This window comes from Pipra filicauda, unplaced genomic scaffold (assembly GCF_003945595.2).
Source record: "Pipra filicauda isolate LSUMZ 115617 unplaced genomic scaffold, ASM394559v2 scaffold68_size4259465_pilon, whole genome shotgun sequence".
NCBI classification, from domain to species: domain Eukaryota; kingdom Metazoa; phylum Chordata; class Aves; order Passeriformes; family Pipridae; genus Pipra; species Pipra filicauda.
In genome coordinates, this window is record NW_024104853.1 from 2,206,573 (window position 1) to 2,234,203 (window position 27,631).

The window sequence follows — 27,631 nt, forward strand, 5'->3', positions numbered from 1 at the left end:
AGAGAGGCCTTACAGAGCGACCTGGGCAGACCAGACAGCTGAACAATCACCAACTGTATGGAATTTAACTAGGGCAAGTGTGGCATTCTCCATCTGGGATGGGGTAATCCTGCTTATACCTACAAAATGGGGGATGAGAGGCTGCAGAGCAGCCTCACAAAAAGAGAGCTGGGCGTCTCAGTGGATGAATAATTGAATATGAGTCCCCAGTGTGTACCCACAGTCCAGACAGCCAACCTCATGCTGGGCTGCATCAAAATAGGAGTGGCTGGCAGGTCAAGGGAGGTGATTCTCTCTCTCTACTCTGCTCTTCTGAGATCCCACCTGGGGGACTGCATCCAGCTCTGGGATCTCCAGCACTGGATGTGGACTTGTTAGAGCAGGTAGGTCCAGAGGAGGGCCACAAATGCAATCAAAGGGATAGAGCATCTCTCCCACAAAGACAGGCCGAGAGAGCTGGGGTTGTTCGGACTGGTGAAGAGAAGGGTCTGGGGAAACCCCACCATGGTCTTCCAGTACCTAATGGGGGATTATAAAATGGAGGGAGAGGGACTCTTTACAGGCAGACACTGCCAGGACAAGTGGCAATGGTTTTGAACTGAAAGAAGACAGGTTTAGATTAGATGTTAGGAAGAAATTCATTACTCAGAGGGTGGTAAAGCACTGGAAGAGGTTGCCTAGAGAAGTTGTGGATGCCCCATCCCTGGAAGTGTTCAAGACAAGTTTGGATGGGGCTCTGAGCAACCTGATCTAGTAAATGGCATCCCTGCCCATGGCAGTGGGCTTGGAATTAAATAATCTTTAAGGTCCCTTCCAACCCTGCCATTCTATGATTCTATAACTAGAAAGATGAAGCACAGCTTAAAAAAAAATAGACACATTTATTATGAAGAAACATAGTTTTGTACTTCAGATGTCTGGTTTTACTACTCTTCTACCTTACACAAAGGTAACAAATAAATATATTTCACTAACGTAAATCCCTTTCCTCTGAAGAAGAAAGTATGCCACAATAAACCAGTCAGGGCTTAAACTTACCTTTCCTTGTGAACCAGAAGACTGCCAGCACTGCTCACTACCATCAATAAGACGTGAAGCCTGATTCACAGAGGATGAGACATTCAAATTCTTAACTATCCTTGACCAATCATCCAATAACATTCCCCGCTGACTACTGTGCCGTCTCTTCAGCTGCTTTCCAGAACGTCCACAGAATACAGGAGACTGACCTGCATGGTTAAGTGAAACATTACGCATGTATCACTCAAAGAAAATGGCTTTTATGAGACCATAAGCAATGTGAAAGGTAATATAACAAATCAAAGATTTCAGGTATGTAGTCTCAATTTAGAACAGAGAAGGATATCCCATCAGTACTCAAAGAGCATGGTCTTTTCTTTAAAGGAGTTTCACGTCTACAAGTTCTTGACTAGATAAATTCAAAAGACATTTAAAAGTTGTTTTTAAAAAAACAGTTTTAAATTTCAGCTCCTTAACACAATGAAATTACAGTTCAGACTGACTCCATAGACAACAAAACATTTTTAGCAGATCACAGCACTGCTAAAAATGCAAGTGGTGGATTACAACAAAACATTGACCTTTAAACCTTTTTTGTAATGTTAAGAAGTTTAAAAAATACGTCATTTAGATTGTGAAACTTACCTGGCTCGTTTATTCTGCCAAAAGTATGTCTGGTATTATGCTTCCTGGTTTTAAAACAGGTTTCACAAAAGTCGAAATCATCACAGTTCCTGCATTTGAATCTAGGCCCATTGATAGGAAACATCTGACAGCCATCACACCTGATTTGACAGCAGAATAACAAGGAAATATATACGGTACAGGTTAACTGTAACATGAGACAAGATAATAGAATCAAGACAATAACGTAAAGGATAACCCATATTCATTAAGAAAAAAGTAAATCATCACTTACGTGACTCCAGGATGAACGCTGGGGACCAATTCCATTTCCGACAATAAGCCAGTCCAATGAGACTGTTGAGGAAAGTCCACAATAACATCTTTTCCATTGGCACTAAATGCTGTGACAAAAACATGGAGAAAACACATGTTGCAAATCTCTATAAAATAAAGCCTAAAGTGCTTAGAATAGTATTCTATTTGAATTCCTCTACTCTTATTTCTTCATTTATTTTTTCAGAAACAGTTCCCAAGCGAGAGTGTACTTCTAAGCACAAATACAGTACGATCAAAATCTGCACCTCTTCAAAGAACCTATGCCTCACCGATTACTTCAATAACATCCCTTAGAGCTTGACACTAGTGCATCCCACTTTCTCTTCACTTCTTTAGGAAGACTTCAAGTTAGAATTACTTCTTAAAAGAAAACTATTGATTCTTCCAAAGCATAAATGAGAACAGACTGCATAGATGCTTGAAGACTTTTACTGTATATGAATGAAGTGGCTCAAAAGTAGATGAACATGCTAAGAAAATGTGCTGCCCCAGAGTACATGTCTAAATTTGTCACAGACTTCAAATGCATTCTATATTCTTTATCATCTGCAATATTCCACAAAACAGTATGATTTTTACATGTGTCTAGAAGGAAGTCTGTGTGGTTTTGAGTTTTATTACCTCCCCATACATTTTGAATATACATTACCTTTCACAATCCCCACACTTCGGTGAGTAACTGATCCCCATTTGTACTTGGGTGTGGTAACAGTGCTTTTCACACGCACTTTGTCACCTATCTTGATATGAGAGGCAGAACTCTGTGGTGGGAATCCTAGTAGATGAAAGAATAAATGTACAGAGTGGGTTTCCCCACTCCAAAAATAAATTTTCCTCAGTCTATCATTCACTTTTTTAATTAAAAAGCAGTCAGCAGTGAACTTACCTAAAAGCTCAACATGGATATATCTGACCCAGTATGTACCACCCTTTTGTTGCCAATCACACTGTACGTTCAGGTCATGCAATCCATCTCGATCCAGTTTAATAACTTTGCCTACATCTCCTTCACAGACCTCCTCATAGGTTCTGCAGCACCTAACCATCATCCCCACCTAGGGAAAAAATGACAACAGAATGCAATAGCTATGCAAAGACTTTTGTACCAAAAGGAAAGTAGTTTCAATACAGCTTTTGATCACCATACTTACCTGAATATTCTCCCTCACGTACACAGCATAGTCATCATTACTTAAGAAATCAGCTCGTTTCTTATAGGTCTGGCTCTCTGTTACAACAGCACCACTTGACTGAAAAAAATCCAAAATAAATATGTAAGAATTACAAAATTGTTTTCAATTCAGATAAATAAAACTGTTAGCAAAGACTGAAGATAACCCAACAAAAATAAACACATATAATACCCAAGTTGCATGCCAAAATGGGAAAAAACTTCAACAGGTTCAACTCACTATAGGGGTGACATTTATGATCTACTTCACTTTAATTTAAAGTTACTCTCTAAAATTACTTGTCTAGGAATGCAGATGCAGATTTTCAAAAAGGTGTGAAACGAGCTGCAAATTGCTTTTATGAAACCTGATTGCCAAGAAAAATCTGAACAAAGTGGATTTGTCAGTACTCTACTCAGCCTTGAAGATATACATCCACTTCTTGGGCTACTTGTTGGGAAAAGGAAAAAAACAAAAAAACCAGTGGTAAATGGTAATCTCTAACCTAAAGCACACTATTTTTTTTTATATAATACAATGAGATCTAAAGTATGCCTTTAGAAAAACAAGCTAAAAAAAATAACATGGTAGTTATCAGAAATTATTTCTTTCAAGATTTGATTAAATTCTTTAAGAGAATCAGAATGTCAAGTTAATTTCATTGAAACTATAATGTACTTCTTTCAATTACAAAATCCCACATGTGCAAGAAAACTCAACATAACTCCTTCAAGAATAAACAGAAATATGGAACCCATTTCATTTTATTAAAAAATCGTTACTGAAACAGTTCCTGAAAGTCAACAGAAGAATAATACAAATTCACATTAAAGCTATCACACTCAATAGGCATTGTAAAGGTAATTTTATCACCAATAAGTGAAAAACGTTTTTATAAGGAAAAGGCTAAGTTATTTAACAAACTTTTTGGCTATTTATTCACCAATTTCTCAGTCATTCCTTGTAGCTAACACACGTTTGTTTTTCAGACCAAAGGAAAGGAGAGGGGGGAACTCCTTTACAAAACACTGCACTATAGCATCAACTACTTTTGAAGAAACTAAGAGCATCTATCAGGGGTACTTACAGCTACCACCAGTGAAACATCTACCTGCATTCCGTTCTCCCCTGTGCTACTCACATATAAAGTATTTATAGATTATTCTCAGTTGTTTTATGACATGCCTTAGAAACACAGGGCAGCCACGATCCTTGTTACTGTTCTGAAACTTTGGGACAACAGAATGTCCCTGTACTCTCCCCATTTTCACAAAAAGGAAAGAATTACAAAATTTGCAGCTAGCTAGCATAACTTAGGTTTAATACGTTGATACTTACCACAGGACAAGCAGCTTCAGCTTCTTCCACCTCCTCTGTTATTTCCTCATCTGAATATTCGTCAGAGATAGTATCAGCATCAGAGAGATCCGTAATTTGAACATCGGGGTGATCCAACAACCAGCCAACTAAGGCTTCCACTCCTAATACAGAAAACAAACTCAGCCTCCAAAGAATTCTCTGACATTCTTAAGAAAGCATCCAAAAAAAGAATAACAACTGCTACCTGCTAAGAACTATTTTAATCTGCTTGTAACTTTCCTTCTCCTTCTAATATTAATTTAACTAAATAAAATACCTGGTAATCCAGAAGCACTTCCAGAGGTTCCTGACAGAGATTTTAGTGCAAATTCTATGTTTTTCCTAGGAAATCCCATTTCCATAAGTTGAACTACAATGGGGAGGGGTGGAATTGGAGATTGTTTGCGTTTCTTCACTTTTGTGGGTCGGATATGCTGTACTGTGATGGGTGTTGTAGATTCACTAGAGCTGCAGTCTTCAAATAACGGAGTTGAAGGATGTGTAGACTCTACAGCCAGATACTGGCATACTGCCAAAGCAGCAGCCTAAATGGGAACAGATAAATCAGTCCAAGTAAAGCAAGCATATTTAGTATGTCTGTGTGTGTGTACACCTAAAATTAAAGGTTATTTGCCAAAAAGGGTTCAGTGTCACTTTTTTAAACCTATAGTCTAAAATGTTTCAATTAGGACGTGAATTATAAAGGGTTATTTATTAGGTTACTTAGCAGAAAACACAAACTCTACCTCAAGCTCCTGTTTGTCAAATATTGCTTTCACAGGTGATGGTTGTGTAGCAGATGACAGAAGTTGCTGTAAAAGGATCATGGGAGGCTGAGGTCCTTCAGGAGACATATCTCCTATGTCGGGAGAGGCAACTGCTCCATCCTCTTGAAATAAAAAACATTATTTTAACCAAAACTATGCAACATGAGTCAATCAGGAGACTTACTCTGAGGCCTACTGGTTGATGAAATATACTGTTATTTTTCACATATTTCTTCTTCATAGGAATCATGTGTTTAAGATTAAACCATGTGTCACAATCTCCATACCAAAAAAAGCAAGTAAAAAATACGTAGATAAACAGTAAATTTACCAAAATACACCTAGAACACGTCTAGCAGAAACTACTCAGTGGAGAGTTAATTTGCATAGGTATCTTCTGAGTCCAACCTTTTTGCAATAAGATTATTACCAAGAGATCCTTCTGGGATAAACCATTTTTTGTAGAAAACCAACAGTCTCAATGATCCCAAACCCATGGTACATACTTCCTGGATTGGGTTATTTCCCCCATGATACACCCCCTGGGAAGAGCTCCCTATGGGAGCCCACAGTCCTTTCAAAAGAGGATACTTCTTTTGGATCCGCTTGCTCACAATTCTGCAACTTTCTTATTTAATGTCGTATCCTTGTTGGCATAAACGTTCATATTTCCTAGATATTTTCTGTGATTATCTCAAGAAAGCGTTCTCACTTTTTATTAACTCCAACAAAAGAAAGCCTTATTTGAAACAATAATAAAACAGTTACTAGTCCTCATGTAGTTATGCTCTTCTGATTGAAAAAAAAAGTGTTAGGGTTTTTTCCCCTTAAAAAATGATGGCAGAAGTAAAATCACGTTGCATTCCTAAAAAAACCTTGATGATTCTGTTGACTTAAAATTGAGCAATTGACAAAATCCCACAGAAATATAGGAATAAAGCAAATATATCATAATATTTAAAGACAGCACATGTTTCACAAATGCCCAAAGAATTAATATAAACTTTAAAGTTCTCAAATAGCTATCCTGAAAGCTGACAGAGTTATTGTATTTATTTTTATATGTAAAATGCATCTATAGAAGATCTAATTCAAATTATTAGAACTGCAGTTCCTTAAAGTCCTTTTGAGATTATTCTTAGGGCACTGTATCCCAATACTTGTTTGACTGGAAACTGCAAAACATTTGAAGTAAAAGCAATAGCCAACTGAGAATTCATACTTTAAGCTTTGAAGTAGAAAAAGAAACCACTGCAAAAAACTTTCAAGTATTTTAAAATTACTTACAAAGCTTATTAACTACAGAAGACCTACAAATTTAGCTAATGCCAGTATTTCAAGCTTCAAATAAGCTTCAAAACCAAAGTTAAAAAGTCAAAATGCTTTTAAACATACAATTTTAATTTAACATTCACAGATTTTAATTTTTTTGTCTTTAAAGGGCACTGAAATTTCTACCCTCCAAATGCCATTAGCAAGGGTTATAGTCATACACTGTGTCTACCATCTAACCAAACAGCAGCACAGTCAGGTTGCATTTCAGAATACCTGCAGGATTTAATGCACACTCCTGAACAGCCGGCTGAGATAAGATCTGCCTTAGTGTATCCTGGTGAGAAAGCAGGGCTCGGCCTGCTTTCAGTATGTACAGCTTTAATTGCTGGCATCGCAGTAGATCCAGATCAACTTGACCTATCAGAAATATTAAGCAGCCATTAGTGCTAGGAATCTCTTGTATTAGATTAGAGAAGTAATCATTCATACAACCTCAGTCCAAACATCAGTTTATATCTTAACTCACTGTGCAGAAGTTTGTGAAATACCGATGATATGACAGTTTTAACAGCTCATGGACTGAAGGTCTGCACACATTGTACGACCCATGATATAAAAACAGTGCCCTCCTACTTTTCACACCCAGGACAATCATGCGGCTGATCGACAGCACAGTAAGTGCAGTTAAAATGTTATATGGATTCAATGTTTTAAACAATTCAGTACAAGCAGTTCAGCCCCTAAACTTACTTACATTTTCTCATCAAAGTAAAAAAAGATACTCCACTTACAACGCAGAGCAATTCATCTCCTAGCTAAACTTGTCTCCTAAGTGTGTATTATTCAATGTTGACTAGGAAAAAACATAAGGTTGGAGGAAAATCTTTTTCTTATGTATGTTTGCTGTTACCAGTATTTTTCCCTGAGTATATCCATCTACTTCCAAACAAAACAAATCGTAAAAAGTCCCCAGTTGTACCTGAAAGACCCTGATTGGGAGATTTCATTCTTTGTTTTTCTATTTTACTTCCAGCCAGATTTACTAGTTGAGCCCAAATGGACAGCATAGGTTCAGTGAAAGGCAAGTTGTTCACATTAAAAGCCACAACTGGAAGCTAAACAGCGAGGGAAGAAACAGACAAAACAAAAAAAATGCAGGTAAGCATTTTCCTAAAATCCTACAAAATCATTCAAAAGTTTCAACGGTTATTAACTGAAGAATAAAAGTAGTATTTGTCTTACTGCTCTTGCCATTCCCTACACAGCTTCTAAGCCTGTATTTGTACCACACAATTGCAGGTCTACATGATGAAAAGGCAGGACAGTGTCAGAACAAGGAAGAACTGTGGTCTCTGAAGCAGATCAAGCACTTGGCCCGTGCTTTCACTAATGGCATATCAATCAAATCAAGATTCGTATGAAAACACCCAAGACTTTCTGCATTGATTAGCAAATCAAGTTAAACGCAAATAAGCTCCTCTCATGTAAGAGCTATAAATCACATTGTAATGACTTGGGATTTTACCTCAAGTCAAAGAATTTTAGCCGTCCCTCCTCCTTTCATCTCCTCAACAAGTGAGGATGAGATTTAAAAGGCCCTACAGAGGTTTGCATGAGGACCATTTTAGATGTGCATTCTAGCATCGTATGTGTTCAGTGTCAATGTATTTATCCAATGAAGAATGTCCTCTTTGCACTATATTAAAGATTTAAACCTTACCCTTCCCAGTATTAAAGCCTCAATAAAACAAACTTACTGGTTTCAGCTGATTCAGAGGGCACACTCTACATGTCCGCATGTCATAGAACTGTACAGTGATTCTCCCTTTTGGGGTGATGCGTGTCACTGTGCCTTCTCCAAATTCATCATGAACTACTTGTCCACCCAGTCTCAAGCGACTGTCTATGCCACCAATCACAGCCAAGACTGCCATTAGAGCTCCCACCTCTGGATTCTCAGTGTCAGGAAAGTAGTCATCCAACACAGCCTAACAAAGAACAATAAAATTTAACTGTAGGGAGAAAATATATACTTCTATCTGCTTTAAAATACAAAGTTAATCACAAATAGTTCAACTTAAAAATTATAACACAAATATATATAAAAATAGAAAAATGGTTTCAAAATTAAGCTTAATATTGTTTACAAATATTTAGTGTTTATAATTTCAAAATAAATATTGCTATAAAAATGAGCTTATTTTAAAACGTGGAAACTACCCCTTCTGACTGTTTTCCTGCAAAGATGTGGGTGATGGAGGTTAGCTGAGAGTTGATGTACTTGTTTATGAGTCCATTCCATTGGCTGAGCGAATGGAGCGTCCTCAGCAGTGCCACTATCTCTTCTGCTAAAGTACTACTATGAGTGGCAGTTAGAGATGCTTGGGGCCTGGCCTTTCTCCTTCTCAGAGTAGATTCTGGAAAGACAAAGTAATTGCACAACAGTTACCGTTTAATGCACACATTTTCCATACGTAAGAATAAATCACTGAGAGAAAATTCCTCTACCTCTGAGTAGTGGGATATCTGAAGAACAAGTACTAAGTAGGCTCCCTAAAAATCCAAACAGTTTTTCCACAAGAAATTTCATGTCTCTTGATCTTTCATTTTTATCCCAGGATGGAAGTACTGCTTTCAATAAATGTACAGCAAGGATCTAAAAAGAGAACAAAATTAGTGTTATTCTATTCTAAGTCACCACATATTAAAGAAACTTTCAAATATATTGAGTATAGAAGAATGACATTTTTAAAGTTAGCTTTCCTTTGTAGTTCTTTCTACAAGACTGATTTCTTTCCAGCCGTGGAAATTACAGAGCTACTGATCTTCAGTTTACTAAGGGATATTTTAAAAGAAGTTGTGACAGTTCAGAGTCAGTAACAATTTTATTGGCACGTTTTATTAGTGAATCCAACCTGTTCAATACTTGGGGCATGAGACAAACACAACGCTGGAAAACAATGTAAATGACTAAAACACATAGGAAAAATCCGAATACAAAATGGGAAGGTTTGTTCAGATTCCAGACTCAGAAATTAGTACTAAGATATATTTCAGAATGAAAGTTTCCAAGTGTTCTGCAATGAGGGTATAATAGTTAAAATTCATGAGATATAAAGCTGAATGGTAGAAGGCGACAGTGACACTCAAAAGTAGTCCCTGTGAAACTAGGGCCTCTGACACAGTACAGAGGAACAGGCTGGCATCTCTATACCTAGACATTGCAGGACTAACAAGGAACAGGGGAAGGTGCAGCACTTCAGTATCAAAGAGCAGAAGGGGTTCCATATTCTGAATAGAAGCATTTCAGGTTTTGAGCTTCATCATTTTCTACCCAGAAGACCAATACAAGTGACTAACAGTGAAGAGAACTAACTTCTTCTAAAATTCGGTCAATAACACATCTTTCTAGAACTTCAAGGTCTCATCTTTTCGTTGTTATTAAGTTAGGTGCTGGTACACGAGGAATGGTCATTTCTCTGAAGTATTCCCTGAACAGAACAGATGACTCTACTGCACTAAATCCTGGGTGATGACAGAAGTCCCAGCATATGAAAAATACTGGCGAGAATTTGCTGGAAGATCACACAAAAATGAACAGGCCTTGATGATACAAGGTTTCAGTTAAAAAATGCTGATGCCTTATCAAGGAAAAGATTAAGACTATCTTTAGATCCCCAAGCCTTGAAACTTGGCAGAGTTATTCCATAATAAAGTTGCTTCTCAGTCTCATGAAAAAGGCACTAACAAGATGTTAAGGAATGAAAAAGAAAAAAGAAAGAAAAAAAGAAAAAGAAAAGAAGAAATAAGGGGAAGAGGACAAGGGAAATACAATACCAAAATAAGATGCAAAGATGTAGCTTCTTAAGAGAGATTATAATTAAAATAATATTAGCCGTTTATTATGGAAGGAGGGACAGTAGTTAATACACAATCGCATAACTTTTATTAAAATTGCACATTTTTCCAAGCCATCTTCTCATTATTTTCTTTATTCACCATCTAGGAAACGTTACATGGGAGTTTCTGGAACACACTTTCAGAACACTGTTTTGACCTTTTATCTCCTTTCAACAGAACAAGGGAGTCTGTAGTACCCTGAAGGATCAAAACTTATGAGTGTATATTTTAAACAATGAATCCTCAACATAAAAAAATGTTATTTCTTTTAATTAACTAAAAACTGATTTAAGGACATTTCCCACCTGTTCTTTTAAAATACACCTTTTTTTTTAAGACAACTAAAGTCTACTAATTTTATTGCCTATCAAAGTAATTTGGAAATACACACATTACCTGTCTCTGTAGTGAAGCAGCAGTGAAAGATTCATGCCCCTCAACAATTTTCATTAGCAAAGTTATCCACTGAGATGTACTAAGAGTGCTGCACATCTGAGGCATGAGTGCTATGCTTCGAATGAATCCCAACGTGCACCAACTCCTATGCTGTTCTTTATAAACTAATTTATTTGGCAAGGAAGCTAAAAACAAAAAGATATACATGTAACAGTTGACTTTTCCACCAGCTACATCTATACACTACATGGGGCTCTCTTGGACAAATCAGAACACTGCGCTACTCCACTGTCTTTACATGAACTATTAACTTCAGTTTTAGAGCCTGTACTTAATTTTATTAAATATGTCTTTAAAACAATTCTCATCATTATACTGTTTTTTCACTTGAAAGCAGTTAACAGCATTACTTCTGAAATTACAAAGAAGCTACAAAAACGAATATGACATAGTCATATTGTTGTGTCAAACAGAAAAAGGCTGCTAAGAAATTAATTGTCTAAGCCAACAATTCATATCTCATGCATTTTTTTCTGCCTTTACTGTTTATGTTCTACAAATGCTCAAGATCACTTACATTATCTTTAACAATTAAGATTTTTAAAGCTCTGAAAACGCATTTTCTAGCCTTTGGCCTTAAAGGATTAAAAACTAGTAACAAAAGATTTACAAACTTACAAGACAACAAAGTACAAAACAGAAGCACACAGCTGAATCAGACTGCTTCTATATAAAATACCTGATTTATCTATTGTTCCACTCTCAACAAGCATACGGAGTAGACCACACAACGTCCTAGTAGCATCACTTTGCATGACTTCAGCATGGACACCAGCAGAGAGACATAGTGTCTGCAACAGGTTCACAGTACTTGTCAGCATCATGGCAGTAGGGTGCAGATTCCTTTCAACTTGTTCTCCTTCTGAAGAGAGACACAAAAGGCAAAGGAATACATTAATACTGAGTTATTTTATTTCACAAAGGTTCTGAAACAAACATGATGTGAATCATTTGTTGTAAATATTTTCTCTGAGATGACTTGATAGGAAGAAGACCCTTTATTTCCAACTGCAAGAGCAAAATCTAAGCCAGATATTTTGTGCATACATTTTCAAGTTCTTGTCTAGCAATACACAGTTTAAAAGAAATTGCAAGGGCAGTGTCAGGAATAGGGAAACAGTGTGACTAGATGTATAATTAGGTCATATAAAAAAATCAACTTTAGAATGGCATTAATATATGTTAAAATGTATACGTCCTGGTATCTGTAACTGAAACTATTTCAATTTAATAAGACTATTCTCTTTGGCCCATGAACATGCAACAAATCTGATACCATCCTTTCTATCCTCCTTTATCATAGAAAAGTTACATTAGGAAAAATTCTGGTCAGAAGTGTACACCTATTAAATGAATCTTCATTGATGAAGCATTTGCTCCTGGTGAAAGAAATATTTTCATATTACAAGATATCAATTTTGAAATTTAACTAAAACTGTGCCTCCTTTTATTAAAAAAAAAAACCTGTGTTTTTTTTTACCAGAATCATCCTCGGTGTCTGAATCTTCTGTTGTGGGTTGCGTTGCAGGTGGTGGTTCAGCTAATTTGAGATCGTATTTTCCCTCCTTTCCCATTCTGTAAGAATTTGTACTTCCAGTGTCCCACTGCACTCTAATCCAGCCATCTTCTCCCAATTCTCCAATCACACGACCCAAACCTGGTGTGGGTCCATCCTGACAGAACAGAAAGGTTCAATTTGCACAATCAACAACACTAATTTGTATCCAAAGTGCAGAAAATAATAATGCTGTTTCTTGTTGTTAACCTAAGGATTAGGTAGCAAACATTCAGTAATGTTTCAACATCTGCATGAAGTTGGAAAGCATTTCACAATCTTCAAAAGAAATCACACCAGTAAACTGTGTGTTTAGACACTCATATTTAGATCTATTTTATCTATCACTTACATCTTACATAAGTAGTAATATGTCCTACAGAGTTGGAAATGTATAATATTGTAGTAAACAAATAATCTAATTTCCTTGTAATCAGAACAGTCTCCGTAAAGGGAATTTTCATCTCCAAAAATGAAGCTAAACAAATAATTAATATATTTTATGTCAATTCTACAAGTCTTTTGTGGTAAATGGTCAGAATTGCACAGTGTTGCTTTAAGATGGTGTAGAATGAGGTTGGTTGGGAAAAACACGAGCTGGGCCTCTTGCTTCTCCTACACCTGGCTCAAGCAAGGCCTAACAACTGAATGATCTCCGGAGCAAAGCAGAGGTTTCATGGCCCAATGTTGTTTCAGTGAGGCACAGAGCACCCACAACTCTGTACCAGCCAATAGCCACACTCCCTTCTCCGTGAAAAACAAGCCTTGTTATAACTCTGGTTCACTAAGGAGATGCACACAAAGATCCTCTGATGAAGGTCAGATTCCCTGCTGCCACTTCAGTAACATGGAGGAGGACCAAAGTGCTTATTCTACCTCTTTTGTCAACTATAAATTCTGAGCAAAAGTAACAAAGACCTTCATTAAGCCCTATTAACATATTAACTTACACACCCCATGGGATGCAGGTGAAGGAGAACATGGGACATGTAACACACGTATGACCAAAGTCACCAAACCCCATCTATAATGGAACTGGTTCCATTCCACTGGGACAGGACAACATTTTTAGTATAAAAGGGGGGCTTCAGAGGCAGAAGGGTGAACACAACTCTGCCTCCTCAAGATATGCTGACAGACTGTGTCTCTTCTCCTGAAAGGAAGCCTTTAGGTGAGCTCTGTGCTTCCAACTGTGTTGGAGCACACCCGGGCATATTCATGTTTTTTATATATATATGTGTGTGTGTGTATATGTATTAGATCTCTCTTACTATACTTTCTGTCTCAACACATACTAACACTCTGTAGTTAGTGCATTTATCACCAACAATCCTGAATCTGCTTTTCTGGTGCTTCAATTTTTTTTTTTCTGGATCATGCAAGTCCTTACTGAAACAATCAGACCTACAGTATTGCTTTGGTAAACTGCACTATTTGTGCATCTGTGCTTGTGCAAGTTCTTTTAAACTCAACCAGACTTATAATGCTGAATTGGCTATAACCAGAAATTAAGTCCAGGTGCACCCAACCCCTCTGATCTCTAAGGAATGCAAGGGGGCTTATTTTCTGCTAAATTCCCATACCCTTAATTCAACATTTTTGAAATGTAAAATGACTCTAAAGTTTGAATTACCAGAAACTTCACAGACAGCCCACTGAACAGAGATTTTAGATTATAACGCACCCAAACCTGTACGAAAGAAGTTGTACCTGATCACCCCATTTCCAGTCTACCCCTCTCACCACTCGGGTACCAATTTTCATCATGGCTGCCAGCTCTGGTCCAGAAACAGGGAGCTGAACAGGTGTAGTTTCCTTTCTTGACTCTTCAAGGACCGTGGCAGAAGCCCCATGAGAAGAGGCAATCATATCCTCTTCAATGTTGTCAGAACTGGGTCCTAAAGAGGCAAAAAACATAAAAAAAATTAAAACCTGTTACAAGTTTTCAGATGTACCTTTGTCACGCACAAATGTTCAGACACATAAACTTTATAATGTAAAAGCAGTAATAAACAGGAAAAGCTGACTGAAGAGGTGATAAGTCAAACGACCTTTTAGAAAACCAGGTTTTGAATGCACAGGAATTTAAATACTTGAGCTTGAACAAAAAAATAAGTGACAAATAAGAGAGACATGAATAACGATGATTCAATTGGCTCAACGGGTCTACAAACAGATTGTTTTGTTTTTTAAATCTGCGAGCACTCCAGTTAAGTATAAGTCACAGGAACAAATATTTGCTATTATCTAAGCAAACCAAAAGAGAAAAAGCACAGCAATGAAAACCACAGCAAAACACCCCACAGAACTTCCTATAGTAGAAAAAAGAAAGTTGAAAGCTTAAATATCCAGACTGGGAATGTTTTTTAATGAGTAGAACAAATGAAACAGAGTGAGTAGAGAGCAGGTAGTTTTTAATGTTTTCATTTTAAATTTTCATTTTCAGTTTATTCGTAATGTTTCCACCAAAACTACTCTCTAACTCAAATTTTAGCAAGGGATGGCCAAAGCAAAGGCTTAATAGAAAAAAAACTGTGACTGAATAAAGGCTACAGTTGAATTAACTTTCTCAATCACACTCACAGATGTGGCTTTTATATAACGGTAAAGGTAAATAGCATTAAGCACTATCTGTAAGCAGCAAAATCATTCTGTAATTTGGGTACACCAACAAGTAAAAAACAAAGGAGATTTATAAAGCACATGCTTTCTTCCAAGAAAGAAACAAGAAGATCCTGTACCTATCAGCCGCAGTGTTGTTTGCGTCAACGCCAGCATGCCAGAATTCAGGAGGAGGCTCAAGGTATTTGCACCATGCTGCAGTGTCAACATGTTGAGCATGACCAGCAGAAAACGTGCCTGCGGAATAGTCCCAAGACTTGGTCCTGCTGGATTCTCATTAGTAATTGTTTGCAGAGGAACAGGCTGTAGACCTAATTCAAAAGTAACATAAATAACAAAGTCAGCTCATATTTGGGAGCTACAGTAGAATAGGTTATTGATTCATTTGATTGATGGTCTAAAACATTTTTTATTCCCTGCCTGACTTTAAGAACTTACAAACTGAAGTTCCAAGGAAGCTTTTATAATTTACATTTTAATGGTAAAATATTACTAATGAGTATTCAATCACCTACTGCCAGGAAATCATCAACATACTCTTAAACACTGAATAATGAGTTAACATGGGGTCAAGGTGAGGGGGTTGGAACAACACACAAACAGAAAGTCAAAGTAATTTTCAGCACAAAACAAAGGAAGTGATTTTCACATTCCAATTATTGGGAACTTTAAAAAAAAACCCAAACAGCAATATTAATTTAAAACAGTTTTCTCCCCAGATGAGAGCAACAAAATGAGATTCACCTAGTTCTTTAAATTTTGCATTAGCATCTAGCAGGATGTTCCGGACATTCTGAATGGCCCACGCATACAACTTTCCAAAAGTTACTTCTAACAGCATTCTGTTAAATGGTGGGATCAGATCGACATCCTTCAAGCAGTCAGTAAGAGGTTCCCTTCATAGAAAAACAACAACAACAACAAAAATAAGCATTTTTTTTCTTATTGAAGAATTGGGAAAGCAAAAGCAACAAGAAGTTTTACCCTATATTGGCTCCTTCTGGAATAAGCCTCTGCCATCCACAGAACATAGCATACTGCACAGAGGGCAGCAAAAAATTTTTAGCTGCCAGTTTCAGAATAGTATCTATTCCCTCCAGACGAACTTCTGCTCTTTCCAACTGTGAAAGAGAAGAAATAAATTATCATACTTAGGTAAACTGTTAATATGTGCAAGCCCATTTTCATCCAGTTTACCTGTTTTAATAAACATTTTCTCATTTTTTCTACATCCACCGGCTCTTCTTTAAGTGCAAATTCAACAATGGTGTTAAGGAGGGCAGACTGTGGATACAAGCCTTGGACATTTTGCTTCAGCCACTTGTATTTGTGGACACCTGTAACTGTACTCAAAAGTGGCTGCCACTTATCCTGCAAAACAGGAAGGTAGCATGTTTAAAATTAAATTGTTTGAAAAGTTTTAATTACTGAAAATATAAGTTATTTCATGTAAAACCATGTCCAAACTTAAAATAATAGAAAGGGGGGGGGAAAAACAGGAAACGTCTTCAGACCTCAGAAAAGAGTTTGGTATTATTTGGAACTCATTATCTAGTTTACAATTGCTACATAAAATTTCAAACGCATTAATAATCAAAAAAAGACAAAGTAACCCATCACATTTTATTTTGAAATGAAGTTTTATCCAAGATTACCAATAATCTAAAAATTAGAGAAGGTATCTTTATATATGCTAAATACACAGTACAAGCTTATTTTTAAAAATTATTCCACGTTTCACTGAAACAACATGTCACACTTAATTATACATTCCAAACACCATTACCAGAATATTAAGTGCCAAGTTATACCAATCATGCTATTTTTTCTTCTTGTTATTTTTATTCATGGGGTTGATTTAAAATCTGATATCCTACCTTGGGTGATTTGATTGGTATGGGCTTTTTATCTATAGGTACAGGACTGTGAGGCACCACACAGGATTCTTCTAAATCACTTTCTTCGTTTCCAATTTTGGATTCTTCTACATCAGCAGATTCAGATTTTTTTGGCACTATAAAAAAAAAAGAGTATTATTCTTTCATGTAATTTGATAAGATTTTCCACTGTCACATTTTTAGGTATTCAAGATAACCTAAGCACACAGAATTTTTAAGATCTGCCTGTAATAAAATGGAAATGCACTCTTGGTGAACTCCGTGTCCAACTATTACCAAATTAACTCTGGTATTACCTGCAATATGCTTTTAACTTTAAAGACCAACTTCAAAAGCACTTCGTTGTCCACCACATTAATTTATTTCCAGTTGAACAGTTCTCTGACTACACTGCTTTAATAAAACACGATTTCTAAAAAGATGTCACTTCCACTTAAACTTCATGAAAACCAATTCAGAGGGACTGATACTGAAGGATCATTTTTAATATACTGGAACACAAAAAAACATACCTCAAATAAACTTGACACTCTTGTTTGCCAGTTCCTGCTGTAGGAACTGTCATGCAACCATTGGTTTAGAAAACTTCAAGAAAATGCAGCAGAAAGCAAATGGCTTCAGTGCTTTAACTAACTAGAGCCGCAAACAGCAGCAAACCTTGAAATAAGGTAGATTTTCATTTTGTCAAAGAGAATACAACATTAATGCTGCCTTACCTCTTTTTTTCCTTTTTTCTCTAATGATTTTCTGAGCTACCCTTCGCCATCGGGGCAAGGAACTAAGAAGTTTAAATTTAGACATTATAGAGAGATCATTGCAAACTGCAGGACGTAGTTCATTGAATAAGAATCTCAAACGCTCAATGACAGGAGCACAGACTTCCTTGTAAGAACGACCTTGTTCTTGATGGGTCTAGAAAAGACATTGAAAGATAAGGTTATTGTCTAATACACAATAAAATGAACAGTATATAACTTTTTAATAAAACATTTCAAGTGGAAATTAATCTAAACTTCAGCAGCTAAAAGGCTTACCTTAATCAGTGAGCACTTTGCTTGGTAGACAACACGACACACATCCACTACAGATTTTGGTAAGGTTTTGTGCTTTACTTGGTCAACTCCAAGGGTACCAGGATGAACAAGAGTCAGTGCTACGTGACCTTAATAGGAAAAGATAGTCTCTGAATATGCATTTCCACAATCATCCATAGCAGAGTTTAAACTGATCCTAAAAAATACACCACAAGCCTACCTACCCAAATCTTCATGCTTTAGAAGACAACATAGTAACAGACGTCCTACTTCTTCCACAGGATGCTCAGGAGGGAATGTGATTGGTGTTGTTAAGTGACACTGTTTACAGTATCTTTCTATTTGACACAAGAAGTCCTACAAAAACACACAACAGCCTCTATTTAAATTTGTTTTTAAAATGCAATCAAAGGACTCAAAATACTACAGACAGCATTTCAGTAACACCAAATAATCTCCACCATCTGAACTAATATTCATAAGTGAGATACAACACAGTATGCACTATTTAACACACAGTAATTACAACCCAGTACTACAAATACCCTTTATCCTTCTTCCTATATGAAGAGCAACATGGGTCAAGGAACAAAGCTACTACTGCTTTTATCTCTTTGTGAGACAGTCAGGTCACCTAAAACAATTTTCAATTGTCTTCTGATTCATTATCATTATCCTATGCTCCCAAGGACTTATTTGGGGTTTTTTGATAAAGTAGATGAACTCAAAGGGTTAGAAAATCTGACAGTATTACCGAAGACAGTGATCAATGAAAATCTTAGAGGTTTTCATATTATCCACGGTTCCAACTATGTGAAACCTGAACCCCAAGGCACAGAGGGATTTCTAAGACAAAGGCATACATGCACCTGATACAAAAAATACATTTGCACCTTGACAAAGAAAATTCCATCTTAGTTTAACTGGACATGAGTGCGATCTGTCAATGCTACTGAAACTTGACATGGAAAGTAATGCACTGCCAATTTTTTTTTAGTTATCCCTTGCAAAAAATCTGAAGAAAAAAAATGTACTGTTACACTAAGTGAAACATACAAATTTTATCCATTAGTAGTACTCAACCACTCCTTTCATATAAAGTAATTCTGAAAGAACTTTTTCAATTGTTTTGCTATAACTTTTGGAGAATTTTCACCAGCACTATCATCCTTCAGCAACACTTTTTGTGCACAGAACTACTGAGGGCTTACCTTCACGGTGTGATCCTGAATATTATTATCCGCAATAGCTTGGAGGAAAGGTTGTGAATGGTCACTCAAAGTTAATCGATGTGTATATAGTTTTGATTTATTTGGGGTAGTGTTACCAGGTGAACTGCAATGGTCTTCATCTTTTTCCTCATTGTAACTGTAATGAATCTGACTAGTTTGCAAGCCTCCAGAAAAGATAGATGACTTCAACCATTCTGAAATAAAGAAAATAGAAGTGTATATTCTGATCAAAGACTAAGCTATCAACAATTTCCTCTAATAAAATGAATTCACAGCTTCAAATAAGGTTTAGCAGCTCTTCCATTTGCTGAAACAAATTAGTGAGATAACTGTGCTATACAGTCTCTTTTCTCTTCCAATATTCTATGTTGTATATTATGAAATTCTGGATATTTAACGGTTAGAAAGTATGTAATCCCCATCTAAATCTTGTAAATTATTGGATCTTGATGACTGTGGTAATTAATGTTAAGAATAAAAAACTTCTGCAGAAGACAGCAAGACTAAAGAAGATTTTCAGTTAATTTATTTGTCCTTTGTCGTCTTCTTGCATGCTTTCACATGTATTTATCACTTATTTAAGCTCAAAACGAAGTTCTGCTTACTGGCACATTCAATTTCCAGAGGAGAAAGCGGTGTGCTCATTGCCAGGTAGGAAGCGTGCAGTCCAAGGAGAAGACCCAAATTCCGTTCTGTGTCTATTAGAGGTGATGACAAAGTACTGAGATCTGGTGTTGTAATCACCTCCTGGTCAGGCTAAGTAAAAGAAATCAGAGTTGAAGGTAGAACTGAGCTCCAACAAGAATTTTGAAAGCAAAGTAATACTTTACTTTAGAAAGGATTTACCCATTAATAACATTTTTACCTCTATATATTGGCCAACACAGAAAGCATGCATGGATTCCCGTGTGTCCTCAAATTGCAGAGCAGCTTCCAAAGCAACAACTGGGTCCTCACCTGCAAACTGAGCTAATGAAAGAATGAGACAGTCAATATAATAACTAAAGATCTAATATAATAACTAAAAATCTGTTCATTTCATCCAGTCTTGAAACAGAAGTAATCTGTGTCTTCAAGTCAGATGAAAATTCTCACCAAGTATGCTACTTCCAGTTAAAGACTGGGTTTGGAAGTCCTTTATATCATACACTTTCCCATCGATCACTGTCCAAAATCCTCCATCTTTGTTATGGTTCTCTAGATCAGCCTTACGTATAAGTGTCACCTCCTCATTATTTCTGCAACTCTGGCCAGTAAAAAATGAACCTACAGGTATAAAAGAGAGAATTTATCAACAGAAAACCAGAAAGTAAGTTTTTTTGTGAACATTCTTTTAATAAGTGCCTAATTGAATTCTTCACTTCTCTTTAAAGGCTGCTTAGTTTTTGATATGCTCAAAAGTCAAAATGGCTATTAATATGTTCCTGTCTACATATTATGCAATTAAATTGTCTGTATACTGTGTTCTTTTATGCACTAATCTCTAATGTCACACTGCCAAAGACCTAGCGTTGCCCAATTATATGGCTGTTTTGTGTGGAGGTGGAGCAGAACAATCAGTGTTCTGGCAAATCACTGCTCTAATCAGTTCTTCCCCCAAATCCCTTCAGTTTTATTACTCACTTGCCTGCAAGGCATTTGCTGTATATTTAGTTTCAGTCTAAATGCAGATTTTTTTAATATAAAAGAAGCTTCTCTTTTAACCACAGACACAGTTCATATTATAAAGCGTACTGAGAAAATAAAAATTCCTTATTTCAAAGCTTTCATATTACTCACCCTTTATGTTACAGATGGAATTTAGTAACAAAATGTCTAGATGTACTACTCATGTTTTCACTGCAACTTTTCACACTCAAAATGCAAAATTATGTGAACTACTTCTTGAAAAAGTTGCATCTGTACTCTGTTTATCCTACCTCTCTATATGTAACTTCCTTAAGAATGTACTGACAGAAATAAATACTACCATATGACTGCCATATGACTTGGTTAATAAAAATTGGCAAAGTAGAATTCCCTTCCTGAGAATAGTTCATGAACAGTCACCATTTTTATGTAGCTACTTTATGAAAACATAAATAAACACCCCAGATGCTACTGGTACACACCCATTATTCCTGGCCATGCTAGATCCTCATTGTCATCCCTTTCCTTTCCAGGGGCTAAATGGTTAAATCTGTCCAGATGTTCTAGCAAGCCAGCCAACAGAGGGATAGCACCAGCTTCCTGCATTAATCCAGCATTTTTACTGAGGAGAAGCACTATAGAAACCACCAATTCTGGAAGAAGAATGCCTAAAACAGAAAACACAGAAGATACATTTAGTTCAAGATTTATGTTTAGTGCATCACAGAAGTAAATCACCATCAATATATTCTGCCTTCTATTACTCTTTAGCACAAAGCTCTTGCCTTCCTTCTCTCCCATCAATCAAAACATTAAACTGCCTCTTTTTTAGTCATTTAGAACTTTCAAGAATGTCTGCAATATAACTTTAAAATTCCACGGAAGGGAAGAAAAGAAGGACAACAAAACCCACCTGTTAAATCTCCATCCACAACACGAGATACTTCTGCAAAATGCCTATGACTAGTAGAAGCAATGCTGGTTGCCACAGGAAGTATATCACCAATGTGTGTGCACAGAAGAGCAGCGTATTTCTTCAGTAACGAACCTACACCTAAGAGGTCGGGACCTACATAAAAGGAGGAAGAGCACGGAAAACCATCACATAGTCATATATAAGTAACAGGCTTCAAAAACTTTCAAACTCTTCTGAAACGATGCCACTCAGTACTAGCACTAATTTAAGAAACCACATATTTTTAAAAATTTATGGCAAGTTTATTATCTAGACCCTTTTATCTAACAGAAAACAATTTAAATAAACTACTTTCCAACACTGTTCAGACAGACTCAGCAACTAGGCCGATAAATGAGACAAGAAGATAAATTAAAGTAACAAACTGGTATCCTGTAAAAGTTATTACAGAAATCTGTGGGGAGAGGGCAGGGTTTTTTGGTTTGGTTTGGGTTTTTTTAAACAATAACTTACTGTATGTATTAGGGACCTGTCCAACACAATCTGCTGGGTAAAGTTTACTAACAAGCAGACGCTGAAAACGGAGTAACAGATCCAGAGAAGCAGATCTCTCCTTGCTATAAAGTTCTTGGTCCATGCAGGAAGAAATGCGACGAGCAACATCTTTTAGTTTGGCTATCGTCTGTGAAGCAATGTTCCTAAGTGGTATAAGAGTATCATAAAGGGAGCTCAGAGTGAAGACAGTCCACAGAAACATAGGTTAAGCTTTTGCTAAAATTTCACACAAATATGTAAGAAATCTATGCAAAGTTTCTTCATAGAATGTCCACTTCTTCACACTGTAGCACTCAAAAAGTCAGTGGTTTTGTGGATACAATTTGTTTAACAGGATTCGTAAAATACCAAGTTTGTGTATTTTGTCATCACCCACTACAAAACACAGTCTGACAATTTTCACTGAAAGGCTGCAATGAAAGCCATGACAATACATAACTCAAAACAGTCTCAGTATTGATTAAATTACATGGTTGCCATCACAATTAAGTGAAAAAGCACAATAAATTTCTTGGTAAACTCATAATTACTTCCTGCTTATACATGCTACATGTTAAATACTCCTCTAGCTGACATAAAGAAGCTTTGTTCTCAGCACACTATTGGTTATGCATTCACAACTCTGAGTCAAGAATTTAAAATTCAGGTTTCTTCCCCACTTACAGCTCCAGATACAGTCTCCTTGAAGCAAAATATTCAGTTCTAAACAAATAGGGCAAAACATTCAGTTCTAAATAAATTCATGGTGATTCTCCTACTTTGTAAGGACAGGCTTTTGAACATTTGTCCTATATTTGGTACAAAAACTTTCAGACTAAAGGAATAAGTACTAAAATCCATTAAAGCACGGCAGTAAGTCTTTCTAAAATTGGGTAATTAAGTATAGAACATTGCTTCTTAGCAAACATAAAACAGCAGAACTACAGACAAGTTAGGAGAATGTTCAATATTTTGAATTCTGAGGAGTTAAAAATGCTAACAGGAGACCTTATTTGTTAGCCAAATAAGGTGGACTAGTTCATAAAACATCTAAATACATCTTCTGTACAAAAGTCAAAGAAAACTTCCAAGCAATTACCTTAGTAACTGCTGAATTAACTGAACTAATGGTAAACTCTGTTTTCCTGCAGATTCATAGATTCCAGTATTAATAAGGTCTTTGTCCAATGGAGTTCTGCTCCTATGAAGCGTTGATGCATTTGCTTCTTGTTCATCAATTTCTTTTTCTTTCTGTGCTTCTTTTTTTGCTTCAATATCCTAAAAAACCAAATCAAGTTAAAGAAAACATACAAACTTCCACTGTGATTACAAAACATTTTCCTAACAAGTATCCATGGTAGAAAGATCAAGTTACTTTTACCTATGCCAGAAATGAAACACTTCCTAACAGACAAAATGTGTATTGTATATTCCGTAACAACCACATGGGCACAGTTTTTTCAAAGCAATTGTAATATAAAAAGAAAGGGGAAGGGAGGAATGAGAGGTTGTAAAGGCAAAGAAGAGTAGAAAAACTCCACAAAACCGTGATGAAACCATGCCAGTAGCTGCTGCACAGTTCACAACTGAAGGCATATTTACTCTGTATTTAAAAGAGTAACAAATCCAGTACGCCACAAAAGAACCTGAACTACAAAGCTGCTGAAACGCACCTGAATTTCTGCAGTGATCGCAGCATTTAGCGCAGACTCTAAGCCTCCATCAGCCATCAAGCTGCCCACCAAGAGGTCAATCATAAATCTACGTCCTGGGCTTACGTTCATTTCATTTCCTGAAACTAAGAGCAGGAGAAGCTATTAATGAACTCAAAATGCAAGCACCAAACGAATAAGTTTAAATCTCAGGACCAACCTGCACTGGGTAAGAGTGCTGAGAGCGCCCTAGCCCGCTCTTCCGCTGTTGGCAGTAACACAGACCATCCACTCTGCAGCACTGCTTGAGCAGCCGATTGCACTGTATTAAGGACCCCAGCATTGCTTGCCAACGTTACCACAGTCTGCTTCAGGCTATTGAGCAGGATACTGCCCAAACCTAAGCCAAGGCATTCTGGATCCACCTGATGACTAATGGCAGCATGAAGCTGAAAAAAAAAATGGGGGGGGGGAGGAAATTTTAATTAAGAAAAGATATGAACTTGGCAAGGGTGGGGGAAAAGTCAATCCTGGAGCAATTGAGTAAGTTCACTGACCAAGATACAAATTTTCATCTACAAATCTAACGGGTTTGGCTTCCCAATGCATAGTAAATTTAAACCAATACTCATAAATCATGAACAGTAGCTGTGAACCCTGAAGTTCTGAACTAAACCTAAAGAATAACCTAACTTGTTTCTACCTTACTACAACTATGTTAGAAAAAGCAGCACATTTTCAGTGACTGTCAGACACCAATTGAAGAGAACATTCACTCTTAGAAATGCTATTTAAAAGTCATAGAAATGCTCAAAATCTCTGAGTGGGTATACAAGGCCTAATCCATTTAGATACTGTTTTTATAGTTCATTTTTAATGAAACCCAAAAGCTGTCAACAAGAAAAAAACCACAAGCACTAGATGCCAAATTTCAGAGTAAAAGCAATGCTGTAATTATTTCACTTTTTAAAATCAATAGAAGTGTTTTAAAGCACATTAAATTTACTATTTTCATCCAAGCAATTTACTGAAAACATTTAGCTCAATGACTGCTCAATGCGTAAGAAACTGAAGGTACCTGAAGCCTCAGAAGATTTAATGTTGCCACAGCCATACACTCCTTTTCCTGAGGAGGGGGCCAGTCAGAGGATCCATCCATTCCCTCTGTCACTTGTCTTAGCAGCAGATCTAATTGCTCAAATGTCATGGGGCAAACATCCACCACAAAAGGCACCCGCAAGCCTATTGACCATTCTGAACATGATGACCAAGCAAAACTCTATAATTGAAACAATATACAGAGTTCCACAGTCAGTTATTTCCTAAATACAAGATGGCACTGATTAGAGATAAGAGCGTAAAGCTAACATCTGCCTTCAAACAGCAAGAGACAATGCAGAAATAATACCAGCACATCTGCTGAAGAGAACCCTCCACTTGCATCCTTGGAAACATACATAAAACCCTACCAATCCAGAACTCTCTTATCATATTTTCCAAAGTGCTGTCATGCCAGTCCAGATACCTCACTATCTTTGCTGCAGGAAACAGTCTGGTTGACAACTCCTCAACTGCTGTACCAGACAGAACAAAGCAGGTAAATAGCTACTTGTCAGAATACCCAACAGAGGGAAGCTAGTCACCCCTTTTTGGCAGAAGAACTGCGCAAGATTTTTTTTTTTCCAAGTCTTCATTTATTCGGAATAAGAGTGAAAATAAGAAAAGTCATGCAAGCACAGAAAAAGGGATTGGGATTAGAGTACAGAACTAATCTCAGTGGGAGACAAAACCAAATAATTCAAAAATAAAACCTACCTGAGCAGGCCCACAAGCAATTCCAACTATATGCTTTGTGTCTAATCCCGGGAGAGCTGCAGGCTCTGGCTTGGTGATACGCAAAGTATCAAAATGTTGACACTGATCATTGCTCCCCCAGCTATGCACTTCACTATCTTCAGTCAGTGCTAAACAATGGGTAGATCCAGCTGCCACATCTATCACTTTTTTTCCTGAAAGTCAAATATTGAAAATATAACTTAAACATTACAATTATTGACAGAAAAATATCAGAGATAAGGAAAACTGCTAATTGCAACCATACTTAACATATTATGGATGTCAAGAGCCTCACCTTTCCTCTAATAGTGGATTGGAAGAGTACAGCAAAGGATAAACCAAAGAAATATTTTAAGATTCATAAGAGATAGCTTAAGTACAAAAGTTAACAAGTTTAAAGAAAAAAAAAAACAACAAAAGATCAACTCTGTATCCCTTCTACTTCAAAACCTTTTCAGGAAAGATTTATTAAAAGATCTCCCCATCTATGATGAGACTGTAAAGTTATTCGTAGTCATTAGTTCAGAAGCTATTTTCAATTAGATCATTCAACACCTATGAATAACAATTTTAGGAAAGACAGAAATAAAAAACGTTTCTTCCTCATCCTCCCCCTACAGAACCCAGGTTTCTCACAAATGAAAGAAATACTCTTCATTCTGCTACAAACTAGTCAAAAATACACAACTTTAACACTACTTGTTGTCTGTAATTTTCATTGATTCCATTCACATGCCCTAATCTAAGCATATGATATATATTTATTTGCATGACAGTACAAAAATACATGCTTTAAGTAAGCATTTCGGTGAACCTAGTAAAAGAAAACCAGTAAGAATAAAGAGAACACAAGACAAGCAACATTTAAAGTAGTCATAACAGTGTCTCTAGGTCTGCTAAAATCTTAAAGGCATAAATGCAGAAATGATGGGAAACGTGCACTATTACCTTTTCCAGTGCAACCAGCATCAAATACAACCGAGTACATGGTACCATCACACTTAAGTTTGGTTCATTTGTGTCCAGTAAAAAACTCCACCAACAGCAAAAAGAACTTTGGAATATTCCCAGCTCTGATAATTACCCTTCAAGCCTTCCAGCAGTTTGGGATAACGAACATGCTCTTCTGTCCCATGCCCAAGTCTCTGACTGTCACCTTTTCCCCAGGTGTAGACCTGGCCATCTTTGGTTAATGCAATAGAAAACTGACTTCCACAGCGAACTTTCACAATGTCCAGATCTTGAAGTTTTTCTATCAACTTGGGAGTCTTGCAACCATCACTGCCTCCCCTTCCCAGTTTTCCATAATCTCCATCACCCCAAGACCACACTTGACCTTTAAATCAAGAGAAAGAAAACAAAAAATATTGCACTGCTTTTATGTAATGACATTATCTGTTTTGACAAGTAAGTTCTTAAAAATCTGAGATTCTGTAATAAGCACAATTTTTAAATTGTTTTTCAAGAATAGCAGTTAGTAGTTAATTTCTAATTTTTTTGATAAGAAGCTAGAATAAGATTTGAAAAGTTTTCATGTCGATAAAACTAAACATAAAAAGTGTAAGATATAATATGCACTGCAAATTCGTCAGTGTACTGAAAGTCCTTCTTAAAAACATATGAAGCATAGGATTTACTGTATATCAAGCAAGTTAAAAACTGCTTTATTATTTATAAGAACTTGCAAAATCTTTTCCATATTAAATGGCCAAATTGTCTGCAAAACCTGTTTTAATTTTCATTCAAGCATTTCTCAAAATGAAACAAAGAGTGCCATTGTCTACCATGTTTTTTGAAATACACTACTAAAT

The 27,631-nt window shown here is 36.6% G+C and overlaps 1 protein-coding gene across 2 annotated transcripts in view; it reads right to left on the reverse strand.

Annotated features, from left to right (window-relative positions):
- Positions 1-27,631, reverse strand: part of HERC2 (HECT and RLD domain containing E3 ubiquitin protein ligase 2) — a 108,729-nt gene that overhangs the window by 41,497 nt on the left and 39,601 nt on the right. For both annotated transcript variants that reach the window (XM_027726342.2, XM_027726343.2), the window contains exons 15-53: positions 26,905-27,156; positions 25,800-25,993; positions 25,063-25,263; positions 24,205-24,433; positions 24,006-24,130; positions 23,432-23,610; positions 22,312-22,496; positions 21,796-21,951; positions 21,365-21,550; positions 20,349-20,519; positions 20,119-20,222; positions 19,859-20,009; positions 19,233-19,447; positions 18,246-18,378; positions 18,022-18,149; positions 17,704-17,899; positions 16,967-17,103; positions 16,287-16,460; positions 16,074-16,210; positions 15,834-15,985; positions 15,209-15,400; positions 14,178-14,365; positions 12,393-12,585; positions 11,592-11,774; positions 10,853-11,037; positions 9,065-9,212; positions 8,777-8,973; positions 8,314-8,544; positions 7,536-7,671; positions 6,830-6,973; positions 5,261-5,403; positions 4,792-5,059; positions 4,494-4,636; positions 3,135-3,233; positions 2,870-3,038; positions 2,633-2,758; positions 1,940-2,048; positions 1,666-1,805; positions 1,039-1,229 (exon numbers count right to left, since the gene is read on the reverse strand). In XM_027726342.2, the coding sequence (XP_027582143.1) occupies positions 1,039-1,229; positions 1,666-1,805; positions 1,940-2,048; positions 2,633-2,758; positions 2,870-3,038; positions 3,135-3,233; positions 4,494-4,636; positions 4,792-5,059; positions 5,261-5,403; positions 6,830-6,973; positions 7,536-7,671; positions 8,314-8,544; positions 8,777-8,973; positions 9,065-9,212; positions 10,853-11,037; positions 11,592-11,774; positions 12,393-12,585; positions 14,178-14,365; positions 15,209-15,400; positions 15,834-15,985; positions 16,074-16,210; positions 16,287-16,460; positions 16,967-17,103; positions 17,704-17,899; positions 18,022-18,149; positions 18,246-18,378; positions 19,233-19,447; positions 19,859-20,009; positions 20,119-20,222; positions 20,349-20,519; positions 21,365-21,550; positions 21,796-21,951; positions 22,312-22,496; positions 23,432-23,610; positions 24,006-24,130; positions 24,205-24,433; positions 25,063-25,263; positions 25,800-25,993; positions 26,905-27,156 (6,590 nt within the window). The remainder of the gene's footprint in view (positions 1-1,038; positions 1,230-1,665; positions 1,806-1,939; positions 2,049-2,632; positions 2,759-2,869; positions 3,039-3,134; positions 3,234-4,493; positions 4,637-4,791; positions 5,060-5,260; positions 5,404-6,829; positions 6,974-7,535; positions 7,672-8,313; positions 8,545-8,776; positions 8,974-9,064; positions 9,213-10,852; positions 11,038-11,591; positions 11,775-12,392; positions 12,586-14,177; positions 14,366-15,208; positions 15,401-15,833; positions 15,986-16,073; positions 16,211-16,286; positions 16,461-16,966; positions 17,104-17,703; positions 17,900-18,021; positions 18,150-18,245; positions 18,379-19,232; positions 19,448-19,858; positions 20,010-20,118; positions 20,223-20,348; positions 20,520-21,364; positions 21,551-21,795; positions 21,952-22,311; positions 22,497-23,431; positions 23,611-24,005; positions 24,131-24,204; positions 24,434-25,062; positions 25,264-25,799; positions 25,994-26,904; positions 27,157-27,631) is intronic.